The sequence below is a fragment of the Schistocerca nitens genome, chromosome 6 (assembly GCF_023898315.1).
Source record: "Schistocerca nitens isolate TAMUIC-IGC-003100 chromosome 6, iqSchNite1.1, whole genome shotgun sequence".
Lineage (NCBI taxonomy): Eukaryota > Metazoa > Arthropoda > Insecta > Orthoptera > Acrididae > Schistocerca > Schistocerca nitens.
This window is the reverse complement of record NC_064619.1, coordinates 145,958,317-145,973,393: the sequence shown is the minus strand read 5'-3', so window position 1 is coordinate 145,973,393 and position 15,077 is coordinate 145,958,317. Positions and strand designations below refer to the sequence as shown.

The window sequence follows — 15,077 nt, the reverse complement described above, 5'->3', positions numbered from 1 at the left end:
CAGTGACTGTCTATTCCTGTTTTTATACTTATATCTCTCTTGAATGCAAGAACAGAGGTAGTCCATTTTTTCTTTTTTGTCCGGAGACGACTCTTAGCTGATCCAGAAACGGTTGTTACCTCAAATCCATACATCAGTATAGATACAAGATGCATCACTGGTCTTGCAGACAGGTGAAAACGATTCATCCCAAAACACCTAACTTGTTGTATTATAGAATCTGTCAAGTTTTTCTATGCTGTTGTCTATTTAATTGTGTTTACCATTACATGAACAGACAACACGATCAGCGTACTATATCTTGGTCACAATAGTGGTCTCTGATTTTTATAATTTTTTCTCAAGACTAAACCTCCTCACTTATTTTTGTTGATTATTTATTCCAAAGTTCTAGTTGTGTTTCTACTGCTGTCTTATCCCGTACCACTATATTGTCGAAGAGAAAACTATTCAGAGCTCTGGTTAAAGGCAATTTCGATATTGGACCATCCACTTCCTTTCGAACTGATGTGATATTCTATTTTGGAGCTGTATGCAACCCTTCTTGTCACAGCATTATTATTGTTCTCTTCCTGTGACGTTCTCAGTTACTTTCTTACGTATCAGATTTTCTTACATCTGTCTCCTTGCAATCTCATTGTATGACTAATAGAATTAATTTTCTACCTTTTATCTTTACTATAGTGTTAGGATTTATAAGAAACTTAGACAGTTTAACATTTTTTGGATTCTCTACTGAAATGATCCTATACCGCTGTAAAAGTTTTGCACAGTACTTTCACCTAGAATAATATGAAGTGTACTTCATTTTTATCATATGTACTTGTTAGAACTGGTTGTTCACGGCAATTCCATGGTGACGTTACAAACGATCAGGGATGCCGCAGAAACATAATTGTATCAATTTCAAATAGGAGAACCATATCCGCAAACGACTGAGTATAAAATAATAGGTGAAAATCGTTCTGATATGTCTGACCATGGACCTCTTCTATTGAAAGCTGTTGGGTTTCCATATTTTGGGAGGAGATATGGACCAAAAAAATAAAAATGTCCGGTAAACATGGGCTCCAACGTGTGTACCTTTAGCGTTATGACCATGTGCCCATCTTTGCTATTGTGAGATGCATCTCTTCTATTGAACGAGCCCTCACAGATCTTAAGGTATTCGTTTGAGAGCATGTTTGCAAGACAAATATTTCTTCTCTAAGATATTTGCTGGTGCATAATGGATTTTATTGGGGCTTTAAATTCTCTCTTTAATTTTATACTCATTTAGTTGTAAGATGTGCATAACCATCTTTTTAAAACAATGTTAGAAAGGAGATTTGTGGAGTAAATTACCAAGACGGTTTCAAAGTGTCAGTAGCCTTTATTGTTCATGTTATGTGTTATTACAATTGAACAAAGTAATCTTAAATTATAAGGAAGAACAAAAATATTGCCTTTGCCTTCCGGTTGGGTAAATGAGAATTCATGGCACATAATATCATTTGCCACAATCACTTAAACAAATATTTGTTGTTGAGCACTTTGCTTATAAGTTTCGCGCTGGGAGAAATACAAACTCTGCTGAGCGTCCATATGTGGTTAACTATGCAGAAACGTATTTCATCATATACGAAGACACATATAATATATATATATATTTTTTTCAGAATTTGCTTAAATTTCTACATAAGAGTCACTGTCGCTTTGAAAGAAATACGAAGCGCTAAATAACTATAACCGAGTCATCACTCGCCTCATAATTAATCTGCGTATGGTGGGCAAAAACGCGTACATCGAACACAACGAAAAATCACATCGCGGAATGCTAGAATCACAAATATGCGTAGAAACTGAAGTTCGGCGCCTGCTGCGGCTGCTCTCTGCGACACGAGACTGGTGTGTGGGTTGCCTGCACGGCAGGCGCCACGGCGCCAGCCTACAGGTAGAGAGTGCCCAGGCGCTTGTGGCTGCTGCCGCCGCCGCCGCCCAGTGACAGCTTGGGCTTACGGCCTACCGCCGCGCCCGCAGGCGCCGCCGCCGGCAGCTGAGGGCCGGCGGGGGGCGGCGCGTGGTTGTGGCCCTTGTCGCCCCCGCCGCCCCTCAGCTCCCAGACCAGGTTGGTGAGCGAGCGCGGACGGCTGAGCCGCCGTGACCGCTTCTCGGGCAGCTTGGCGCCCGCCCCGGAGTCGCCCGACGTCCGGCCACCGGAGTGGCTGGAGTCCAGCGTGCCGTCCACCTCCATCGCTTGCTGAAAGACAAGACAAAGCGCGAGTCAGCCGACAAAATCACTCGCTTCACAATACCTCGTTGTTGTATGCCAGAAATCAGTACATTCGAACTCTTTAACGTTATCCACTACAGTCGCATAATTGCTAAGCATGTTATAGCAGAACAATAGCTAAATAAAACGATGAAAAAAAAGGCGCCGCGTTTCGTGCTATCTGTTTAATATAATTGGAGGAGTTTTAGCTACGGCGTCCAGTAAAGAAATAATATTTGCCCTTTTCTTTTAACGAGCGTTAATAACTACTAATTTTGTGTCAAGTCAAAGTTAGTTGGCATAAAACTTTTCTGCGAATGGTACAGCACCATATCGTAAAAAAACTATTACCTGTCAAGGCAACTTTTCGGCCACGGTCACAGTGACCTCCTTCTCGGTCTACTGGTGTATTTTGCTGTCCAGAGTCACTTATATTTTGTCATGAGTGCTCACTGAGCATGACATTAAACATAATTTTAAAAATCGTTGATATAATTGGTTTCTTAAAGCGGAATGAGCGGAAATCTTATTGTTATAGGTTACTGCGGTGGACGGAGTAGGAATCCGCTTTGTATATTACTTCTTGCAGTGTGTGTGCCATGATTAGTAGTCATCGGCAAATGACACGCGAACTCCTGTTTTCTTTCGAATGGACAGTGGCCGCGCGGTGTTAGTTATTTGCACAAAATATGTTTGCATTCCTGTGATAGAATATATTTGTAACGATACACGTCCCTGAGTTTTCTCCCACAAGACAGAACGTACGTAATACGTTTCATGGATGAACAATGAAAGAGAGGGAGAAACACATAAAGAAAATAATGAATATGTAACGCACATTACAAATAGTAACAGATTCTGAAAGATATGGCCCCCAGCGTTAAGATTTTTAATTCCGAAGGCCACTTAAAACACTTCAGACGTTTGACAAGTCGTAGCCCTGTCACCTGTCGCATTCAGTTTGGTACATCAGAGAGTGGGGATATACATACGATACTGATACTCGGGGGGTAAATCCAGGTGGGTTAATAAGTTCAACGATTTCACATGTAACAAATTCAGACATTCTCCACGACGTTTGGTAAAACTGGACTACAAACAATTAACAGAAATTTTTAAATATTCGCGAACACATACGCAGTGAAGAAAAATACGTAATTACACGACGAGACAAGATTCTGAAATCAAATAAAGTTCATAGTACAACCTGGAAAGGTACATGAAATGAACTGACGCAAAACTATAGTAACAAAAATTGTGGATCAGTCCAAGCAAAATTCAAATATTTGGAAACAGTAACTAGGGAAACGTGCAATACGGCTGAGAATTTCTTACGCTGAAATAAAAGAGCATTAATTTTTTATGGATTTAACCTCACAAAGAGCTCAACAAGGTACTCGGATTTTCGTTTTTTTTTATTTTACGTATTTATTTTTATATTTATGGTATGTGGTGTTCAGAACTTATCAGTCTGACAAAACAGTTAGACGTAAACCAAAAAAGTACTCCAGTAAATGGACTTTGAAGCTTTTCGAGTGGCTTTAGTAACCTAAAGAAGGGCCAAATTTTCGAGAGGCAGCTTGGCTGTGTGGTAGAGTGGTCGTGTGTTCACTGGATGGCCTGCATTCGATTCCCGGCTACAGAAAATTTTTAAACAAAGTCGTTTTACGAGCATTTTCTTGAAGTGCAAAATACATAAAGATGGAAAAAAATTGGTAGCCCTAGTGCCTGGTAGCTGTTGCATCGCTGATCCGAGTCTTCTTTTGATCAGAAAGTTTTTCATTTTTTCTCGTTCACTTGCAATATCTACGTCATTTAAATATAAAATTCATCAAATATATGCAAAGTAACACATATCTAATTGTAATGTTCATGAAAAATACACGTCATCTTATTTCGAAATACATATCGCACACAAAAATCCAGTATTCATTGCAAATATAAATTCTCAATTACTCATCATTCAGAAAGATTGTTAATAAACACCGTTTAAGTTAAAGAAACACAAAACTTAAATTTTCTTCACACTTTTGTATTTTACTCTCCACTGACATGGTCATAGAAACTACATCTTTGGTTAAAAATTTTCCATAGCCAAGAATCGAATGCAGACCGCCCATATGGCAGGCAAGCATTCTGTCACAGAGCTACACTACAGTTGAAAAATCGGCATTAAATTACGGAATTCTTCAACGCCAACATTCTCGAGAAATTTTGACAGCTGCATCGAATTTCTTCGTGGAACTGCAATTTGAGTTCTGAACATCAAGTACTATAACATAAATACAAAAAAATAGGAAAATCCAATTACTGCATAGTGTCCTTGTCAGTGCGTTACCCAAGAAATAATTTAGTCTGGCTAAAGAGTATCATTGTGTGGTAAATACAGCATATGAGGAGATGTGAAGAGGTGAAATCGTTGAAATTCGAACAATAATTACTGGTGATATTCCGATCCTATAGTTAGACCACAACCTAACTATGTTATGTCTGATAAACATAGGCAAGACAAAAGTTAAGATAGCAGAGCCATCTGAAAACGTAAGAAGAAAGCATAAAAGGTCCTACTACAACATCTGGTTATGTAAAAAGCCAGTTCTTAATTTCAGTAGTATGCCAAATTACAGGTATTACACTTATAAAAGCATCTCAGGTTTTCTCAAAGACAGTTTACATGACCACTGGGACATTTCTAGATTTTATTTTTGTAACAGTTCAGTCTATATCGTAATTAATTAATAAAACTTAAACACTTCACTCCTTTCGACCGATATGCTAATTTTAACCGCCCAATCGTAAACGTCAAATAAATGTATATCGGTGATGCATATAGCGCCACTTATTGATATTTTTATTTGACATTACACCGCACACAATTCAGTAAACACCTTTCACTTGTAAAATATATGCCGGTCTGGTAAAATATCTTAAATTTATTTCTTTTCGTTTGATATGTATGCTTTTTCATACAAGTGTACAATATTATAATACTTGTAAGATCACCGGACAAAATGTTAGTCACCGCCTTATAGGATCATACGTGTCGCTCTGTGAAGGTGCAAATAATGCAGAACTGGTAGCGGGCGGTCTCATGACCCTACCTGTGACGTAAGTCATTGCAGTGAAGTTGTACGCAGGTGCCAGTCGGCGTTATGGAACCGGTGCGGTAAGTTGTGTCGACGTGCAGACGTGACAGAATGGCAGAAATGGGGCATCGTCTGTGGATGTGCCTACGATCACGCCATGAATGAAGTTGCCGATTTGTTGGTGTATCACTGCGGGCTGTCCAACGTGTCTACAAGGAATGGTGTACCACTGGCTGCTATGCAAAACGCCCCAAGAACGGCGGTCGCGAGAAGATCCTAACCGACAGTGGCCGGAGAAGAGTGTGACGTATTGTCAGTGACAATCGGTTGCTAACGCGACAGAAATTGCTGCTGTCAGTGAATGCTGGTCCATTTCTAACAGTCTGCCAGCGAATATTGCGAAAGGACTTGCATTCACTGAGCAATTTCAGCTGGGTACTTCGCAAAAGGCTATTGTTAGAGTGGTTAATAACCCGTACGTCTTCAGTTGATCAAACAACCACAGGAACTGGACGGTAACGGATTGGAGGCGTGTGGTGTGGTTTGAAGATGTGCAAGTTTCCTCTTTTTCAAATAAACCTAGGCGTCCAATGCAGTGAATGTCCATTGTGGCGACTAACTCTGAGATTATGGAGGGTGTTGTTCAGGTCTGAGGTTGTTCTATGATGTTTCGCAGGCGTTGTTCGTACCATCATTTGGTCCAGTTCATTCAGCTGCCTCGAACATGAACCTCTATGTTTCTTTCAACCTTTCGTGTGCACCTTCATTATGAGAAACCTGTGTAAACATTTGTATTCCAAGATGACACCGCCGTATCTTCGGCACAAGACGCTGGTCGATCTTGGAGGCCAGCTTCAACCGTTACGGACCAACTAAGTGCGAGGCACTCGAGCACCTGTTACGAGGGCTATTCCGAAAGTAAGGTCCGATCAGTCACGAAATGGAAACGACTATGAAAATCCGATAAAGCTTTGCACAGATGTGTTGGGTAGTGTCTCTAGTATAACCCCTGTTAGCATCACGTCGCTCTTCTCATTTCTGAGCTCGCAGTGAGTGCGTAAAGATGTCTAGAAAATAGTGTCTGCCGCCAAGTACGGGGGCCTGGTGAGAAATTTCCCCTGAAGCTATGCAGCTAACATTACATAACTGTCGTGCTGTTTCGTCTTCAAGACAATTCTCAGCCGCATTCTGCAGGGGCAATGAAGATGCTCCTGCATCGTTTTCAAATGGAAATGTGAGATTACCCACAATACAGCCCGTAATTGTCTCCCTCTGAGTTTCAGCTCAGGTCACATGAACCGCTGGTTATGAAGACAACATTTCGGCACAAGACAACGAGCCGTAGGCCAGCGTAGAGAATTGGCGGAGAGCACTGGCGGCTGCCTGCTATAGCGAGGGTATGGGAAAGTTGGTACAACGCTACGATACACGTCTAAGTCGGGTCGGCGACTATGGAGATAAGTAGCTGCAAGGTGTATCTAACTGTTGCAAATAAAACATTTTTGATTTTTACCGTGGGTTCCCTTTCGCGACCTATCGGACCTTACTTTCGGAATAGCCCTCGTATATAGTCCTAGTCTCTCCCCATGCGAATAACGCGCCTTCGGTTCGCTCAAGAAGGCCTTCAAGGGTCAACAATTCCTGTCGGACGAGGAAGTGCAGCAGGAAGTTACGGACTCCTTCACGCAACAGGACCACAGTGTCTTAACAAACGTGTGTCTTCAGTCGTGGTGCGTCGATGGGATGACTACCTCAACATTCACGACGATTTTACCTACTTGGCATGTCGATTCTGGATAATACGACTTTCAAATGGAAACTTTTTGATTGCCACTTATAAATTACTATGAATACTGCGCGCTTGTAAGTGTTACTGTGGACCTACGAGGCGTGTGAGAAAAGTAATGAGACTGACAACTCTGCGAGCGGTCTGGCAACGTTGTGTTGTTCTACTTGTGTAGACCGGTGTATTCGTCCCTTCCAGATGCTCAGTCCGAGTTTCAGCTATGTACAGCCATCACATGATTTTTGCGAGAGCCGTAGGAGAAGTAGCGTTTTTGATGTGTGTTACGAAAATGGAACAGCTAAATTTAGAACAAAGTTATGGCATCAAGTTTTGTGTTAAGCTTGGGGAATCCGCGATTGTGCCCTTTGAAACGTTGAAACAGACCTACGGGTAACAAAAGTTGCGTTTTTTATGTGTGTTACGAAAATGGAACAGCGGAATTTAGGTCAAAGTCATGGCATCAAGTTTTGTGTTAACCTTGGGGAATCCGCGATTGTGCCCTTTAAAAAGTTGAAACGGACCTACGGGGGAACATTCCTCATCAAGAGCACAAGTCTTCCGTTGGTAGAAATCATTTTTGGAAGGCCGAGAACACATTGGCACCGTCCCGCATTGCCGTTTAGTGAAAAAAAAAAAGAAAAGATTACGGAGTATCGGAGCAGACTTGCGATTGTATTCAAAACTTTCTTGCAGATAGAACTCAACACGTCGCTCTTCACGGAACAAAATCGACAGATGTGAAGGTAATGTCCGGAGTAACACAGGGAAGTGTGATAGGGCCGTTGCTGTTTACAATATATATAAATGATCTAGCAGAAAGCGTCGGATGCTCTTTAAGGCTATTCGCAGATGTTGCAGTTGTCTATACCAAAGTAGCAACGCCAGAAGATAGTAAGGATTTGCAGAACGACCTGCAGAGAATTGATGAATGGCGCAGGCTCTGGCAGTTGATCCTGGGGTAAATAAATGTAACATATTGCGTATACATAGAAAAAGAAGTCCTCTGCTTTACAGCTACACTATTGATGACAAACAGCTGGAGACAGCGTCTGCCGTAAAATATCGAGGCGTAACTATCCAGAGTGACTTCAAGTGGAATGACCACATAAAACAGATAGTGGGAAAAACAGATATCAGACTCAGAGTCATCGGGAGAATCTTAAGGAAAGAAGTGTTTTATAAGGCGCTTGTGCGCCCAATTTTTGAGTATTCTTCATCTGGATGGGAGCTTTATCAGGTAGGACCGATGGAGGAGATAGAGAAGATCCAACGTAGAGCGGCGCGTTTCGTCCGGGATCGTATAGCTGTCGAGAGAGCGTTACGGATATGCTAAACAAACTCCACTGGCAAACTTTACAAGACAGGCGTTGTGCATCACGTAGGGAGTTACTATTGAAATTTTCCCCCCCCCCACCCCCCCCCCCCCCCCACCCCCCATACTGACCACGAGGAGAAAATTCGAGAGAGCCAATACAGAGGCTTGCCGACAGTCATTCTTCCCACGCACTATTTGCCAATGGAACAAGGTTGGAGGGATCATATAGTGTTACCGAAAGTACCCTCCACCACACAACATTAGGTGGCTTGCGGAATATGTTGTAGATTTAAGATGAACCTCGCTCAGGGATACCTCCAACTTCAGAAAAGTCGAACACGTGTTTGCGTTTGACCTTGTGAGATTGTTCCTCCAGAACAAACTGTCAACAATGTGTTTTAGAAAGATGTCCTTGAAAAGCTCAGTAAAAGGGTGAATCGAGTGAGAACGGACAATGAAGAGAAGTGGATGCTGCATTGTGACAACGCCCCATGTCAAATGGCCACTCCCATCACGGAATTTTTCAGCTTAAATGCCGTTTCTGTGTTTCACAAGCTCTCTGTTCAACTGATTATTAATTGACACTCTCAGCTGCCGATACGTGTTGTTGATATACCTCGATGGGAACAGCTGAAAATGTGTGCCCCGACCGGGACTCGAACCCGGGATCTCCTGCTTACATGGCAGACACTCTATCCAGCTGAGCCACCGAGGACACAGATAAATAGCGCGAGTGCAGGGACTTATCTCTTGCACGCTTCCCATGAGACCCACATTCCCAACTGTCCACGATCTACATACGTAATGTACGTGATAGGTATTTGCCCATCCACTCATTACTCGCGCACACTAAGGTGACGATTCCAGGAAGAGTTCGGGCAACCTGTGTGCATTCGCACGGACGAAGGTCAATGGCTGGGTAGCTTTTAACTACATATATGAAGATAGTAACAATTCTATCTTCATACTGTCTGTTAGGTACATTACGTATGAAGATTGTGGACAGTTGGGAATGTGGGTTTCACTGGAAGCGTGCAAGGGATAAGTCCCTGCAGGCGCGCTATTCATCTGTGTAGTCGGTGGCTCTGATGGATAGAGCGTCTGCCATGCAAGCAGGAGATCCCACGTTCGAGTCCAGATAGGGGCACACATTTTCAGCTGTCCCCATCGAGGTATATCAACACCACCTGTCGTCAGCTGAGGGTTTCAATCAATCATCATTTATTCTAGAGAAGCTGCACGGTCATCAATGATATCTGTTCTTTCGAGAACATTTACTATCTTCATATCTCCATTCAAGTGATCTGAGTGTTTGTGACTTTTTTCTCCTCCCGAAATTGAAAAGTGTCTTAAAAGCATGTCATTATGCGAGTCGTGAAAAATTTGAAAAGAATCTGATCGATGTGTTAAAAGCTCTACCAATTGAAACCTTTCACCACGGCTACCAAGATTAGGAACAATGACTGCGCCTTTGTATAGCTACCAAAGAGAACTATTTATAAAGGGACATTATTCTTATTTGAAAAAATTAAAAACTTTGGTATACAAATGATGATTCTCATTACTTTCTCACACGCCTCGTGTAGTCGTTGATTCCAGTAAAAACTCGCTTCCCTTGATGAAATAAGAGGTGATATTCCCGCCACATTAATGGAAGTGGGTGTACTCCGCCTAGTACAGTGTCGGTACCTGCAGGTTGGAGAGCGACTTGTAGCGGACGCCGAGCGGCGGCGACCCCGGCCGGCTGGCCGCGTTGGCCGAGGCGCTCTTCTGGCGGTGCAGCAGCTGTCGGCCGTGCTGCGCGCCGCTGCCGCCGTGCTTGATGTACAGGCCGCCGCCCCCGCTCGGCGACTTCTCCTTCACCGTGGGCACCGCGACGCCGGCGTCTTTGTCCTTGCGCCGCGTCCTCTTCTCCGCCTTCTGCACACGAAACGAAAACAGGCATCAGCTGCTGGACAGGATTTATGATTGGTGTAAAGAATGGCAGCTAACTCTACGTTCAGCAGGGGCATACAGGACAACACCTGGAGGGGTGCTTCTTGTGCTAATGGGGATCTGTCCACTGGGCATTAAAATCCGAGAGCAGGCCGCCTGGTACTGGGCGAAGAAGGAGAATAGGGATAAGATAAGGGAGATACTTGGGGTTTACGCTGGGGATAAAAATGCGATTAAAAAGAGAGGGATCGAACTATGGCAGGAACAGTGGAACAACGAGGATTTGGGGCGCAGAACCTATGAGCTGTTACCGGGCATAGAGGAACAAGTAAAACTTAAGTGCTTCATGCCTACGAGAGGAATGCTGCACTTTCTTACTGGACATGGACCCTACCCGACATATCTATGTCGGTTTGGGAAGCAGGCTACACCCGCGTGTGACTGTGGTGCTGTGCAAGGCACCCCAGAACATGTGGTGTATGAGTGCCACCTCTTCGATGACGTAGCCAACGACCTACGACAACAACTTCCGATTAACGACACGTACCATCTACTAAGACATGACAACACCTTCAATGTTTTGAACAAGCTGACAGACGAAATCTCGAAAAAAGTCCTTAAGAACTTTCTAAGAGACAACCATTAATCAGTAAAAAATTACACCAACTCAGACCCCGTGCACCTTTCCTGTTCCGCCGGGCCGGGACTTGGCCAGCCGCTTCACGGATGGAATCCGCCTTGCTCTGGACTAGGGGAGGGGGGGGGGGGGTGAGGGTGTACAATAACCGGATAGGACCACGCACCAATTATGACACTAGATGTAAAATCGGGTTAGACGTAGAAGATAGGATAAGGCTTTTAGGATAGACTGCAGCGAAACCAAGTTACTGGACAGCCCAGTGGCAGGGGCATGCCCACTGGGATTAGCTCAGTGGGCCTGGCCAACATCCATCAGGTTTATAGAGCACTGGCACACCTGTAACGCTGCAGGTAGCATAAGTTTCTTCGTAGATTAAGTGGAATAAGGAACCACATAGCGGTAAGAACATAATTAAGATTACCTGTAGTGTAGAATAGAGAGCTGCATTTTTCTGTATGATAATAGGACCCAGTAATGTAGTTAGGTAGTGGATTAATATGTATAATGTAATGAATTGAATAACTCTAAATATAGATAAATGTCAATTAATGCAGATGAATCGGAAAAAGAATCCCATAATATTTGAATACTCCATTAGTAGTGTAGCGCTTGACACAGTCACGTCGATTAAATGTTTCGGCGTAACATTGCAGAGCGACATGAAGTGGGACAAGCATGTAATGGCAGTTGTGGGGAAGGCGGATAGTCGTCTTCGGTTCATTGGTAGAATTTTGGGAAGATGTGGTTAATCTGTAAAGGAGAACGCTTATAAAACACTAATACGACCTATTCTTGAGTACTGCTCGAGCGTTTGGGATCCCTATCAGGTCGGATTGAGGGAGGACATAGAAGCAATTAAGAGGCAGGCTGCTAGATTTGTTACTGGTAGGTTGGATCATCACGCGAATGTTACGGAAATGCTGCAGGAACTCGGGTGGGAGTCTCTGGAGGAAAGGAAGCGTTCTTTTCGTGAATCACTACTGAGGAAACTTAGAGAACCAGCATTTGAGGGTGACTGCAGTACAATTTTACTGCCGCCAACTTATATTTCACGGAAAGACCACAAAGATAAGAGAGATCAGGGCTCGTACAGAGACATATAGGCAGTCATTTTTCCCTCGTTCTGTTTGGCAGTGGAACAGGGAGAGAAGATGCTAGTTGTGGTACGAGGTACCCTCCACCACGCACCGTATGGTGGATTGCGGAGTATGTATGTAGATGTAGATGCTGCCGCAACCGCTGACAGAGTTCGGATAATTTACAGGCTGTTAGTCCAGCGTCTTAAGCTGGTGCCGTGTCTTCAGTGTGTTTGGCCTGCGGCAGACATACGCTGCGTGATTCAGCTGCACCTACCTATGCAACCCGCAATGCCTTCAAAAACCACGGGCGAAATTTTCTTTTATCTCGCTGGTTACGCGCATGCTATTAGTCCTATACAAAAAATGAACGGATTTCTTTGTAGCAAATTTAATATAGCTGAATTTTGTACTGGGATGCGTTTTCCATAGTGACCATAGTTTTCTAATTACTCAAGAAAAACGTACAAAAGTGACTTTCAAATGCGTTTTTCTTGAGTAACTCGAAAAGTGTGATCTCCAGCGAAAACGAATCCCAGAACAAATTTTAACTACATTAAATTTCCTACAAAAAGGTCCTGTTCATTATTGTGCAGGACTAACAGTTTGGCCATAATGAGCAAGAGAATAAGAAAATTTCGCGCGTGGTTTTTGAAGGTTTACATGTGGCATAAAAGGCAGTAGCAGCTGAATTACCCTATGTATGTGTATCACATATCCCAGTTTTTGTCCATTTACGGCATGATATGTAAAAAACTGATACAATCTTATATACAAACTTTTCCTCACGCTGAATAAAGGAAAAAGGTGATGTAAATATATGACCGAAAATCCTTCGTTTCCAAGTTGTTATTGAGAGTTGACGTCCAACGGCTTTCCATATACAGCCAAACAACACCACGTATCTATGAACCCGTTTGACTCAATGTATCCTAGATGTCGTTGAGTTGTCAGGGACATTATTTACATTCGTCAGTCTTCAACGTGTCCACTGCGTACATGTACTACACGTAGTGAGTTAACTGAAAGTGTTCCGTAAAAACATGATAAGACGTTCATTTCGTGAGCAAGTAGACATGATTTCTACGTGCAGCCACGGAAATGGTAACGGAGACGCCGTTTCCAGACCGAAGACTGCCGAGTCATCCAACCTTCGGTCCTGTGTGTCGTCGCGTTGCCGAGACAGGATCCTTAGCCACACGAACTATTTACAGAGGAAGATCACATGTTGCTCGTATGCCTAACAACATGAGTGCACATTGGCTACTATCTGGCGACATGAGTGAGCCAGGTATAAGCACAAGACAAAGGGCCCTGGCGTGTGATAGATCTCCAAGTTTAGCGAAGAGGATACATCACGAGCGACTCAAGTATCAGCATGATCTACAACGTGTGCAGAGCTTGCGCCTTCCAATCTTCCACCACGGGAAATATTTTCCCGCTGGTTTGTTGTACAAACTGCCAACCCTTGTTTGTCTCTTCAGTTTTGTTTGCAGAAAAGCCAACGTTTGGATGAGATGCGATAACAAATTTCCACAACCAGCACAAATAGGGCGACCGCAACCCTCATGCTAAAGTACAAGCTAGACATTAGCATCAGTTTAATATGTGAGCTGGAGTTGTAGGTGACTGTGTGGTGAGGGCATAAGTTCTTCGAGCACATCTTACAAGTATTGTCAACAGGGGTTTATCCAGAGCACCCTCCAAGACCTTCTAGAAGATATGCCCATGGAAATGATGGAGTTCCAGCATATCAGTCTCAGAGTTCGAAACACATTGACTGCTATCTACGATGACAGATGGACAGGTAAAGGAGGGCTGTCATTCTCAATGGAGAGAAGTCTTCCGAAGTAAGAGTGATTTCAGGTGTGCCGCAGGGAAGTGTCGTAGGGCCGTTGCTATTCACAATATACATAAATGACCTTGTGGATGACATCGGAAGTTCACTGAGGCTTTTTGCGGATGATGCTGTGGTATATCGAGAGGTTGTAACAATGGAAAATTGTACTGAAATGCAGGAGGATCTGCAGCGAATTGACGCATGGTCCAGGGAATGGCAATTGAATCTCAATGTAGACAAGTGTAATGTGCTGCGAACACATAGAAAGAAAGATACCTTATCATTTAGCTACAATATAACAGGTTAGCAACTGGAAGCAGTTAATTCCATAAATTATCTGGGAGTACGCATTAGGAGTGATTTAAAATGGAATGATCATATAAATTTGATCGTCGGTAAAGCAGATGCCAGACTGAGATTCATTGGAAGAATCCTAAGGAAATGCAATCCGAAAACAAAGGAAGTAGGTTACAGTACGCTTGTTCGCCCACTGCTTGAATACTGCTCAGCAGTGTGGGACCCGTACCAGATCGGGTTCATAGAAGAGATAGAGAAGATCCAACGGAGAGCAGCGCGCTTCGTTAAAGGATCATTTAGTAATCGCGAAAGCGTTATGGAGATGATAGATAAACTGCACTGGAAGACTCTGCAGGAGAGACGCTCAGTAGCTCGGTACGGGCTTTTGTTGAAGTTCCGAGAACATACTTTCACCGAGGAGTCAAGCAGTATATTGCTCCCTCCTACGTATATCTCGCGAAGAGACCATGAGGATAAAATCAGAGAGATTAGAGCCCACACAGAGGCATACCGACAATCCTTCTTTCCACGAACAATACGAGACTGGAATAGAAGGGAGAACCGATAGAGGTACTCAAAGTACCCTCCGCCACACACCGTCAGGTGGCTTGCAGAGTATGGATGAAGATGTAGATTTGTTCGAGGAGCTAATTAGAACTTTATGACTACCCCCTTGTGAGCCAGCCTTGTAAGCCGTGAACACAACTTACGCAGAGGGATTACGGAAAAACCAACTTATTACCTCCAAAATGAACAGTTCCCTCTTCCAGGTGACTGGTCACCGGCTCTAACGTCCACAGTAGCTCAGAGAATGAGCCCAGCGATACGGTCAGGAATGATACGTCGGAACG

General features: G+C 43.5%; 1 protein-coding gene across 1 annotated transcript in view; it reads right to left on the bottom strand.

Moving 5' to 3' along the window:
• Positions 1-1,358: 1,358 nt before the first annotated feature.
• Positions 1,359-15,077, bottom strand: part of LOC126262738 (uncharacterized) — a 215,545-nt gene continuing 201,826 nt past the window's right edge. The window contains exons 6-7 of the mRNA XM_049959546.1: positions 10,128-10,358; positions 1,359-2,239 (exon numbers count right to left, since the gene is read on the bottom strand). Coding sequence (XP_049815503.1) covers positions 1,928-2,239; positions 10,128-10,358 — 543 coding nt within the window. The 3' untranslated portion in view covers positions 1,359-1,927. The remainder of the gene's footprint in view (positions 2,240-10,127; positions 10,359-15,077) is intronic.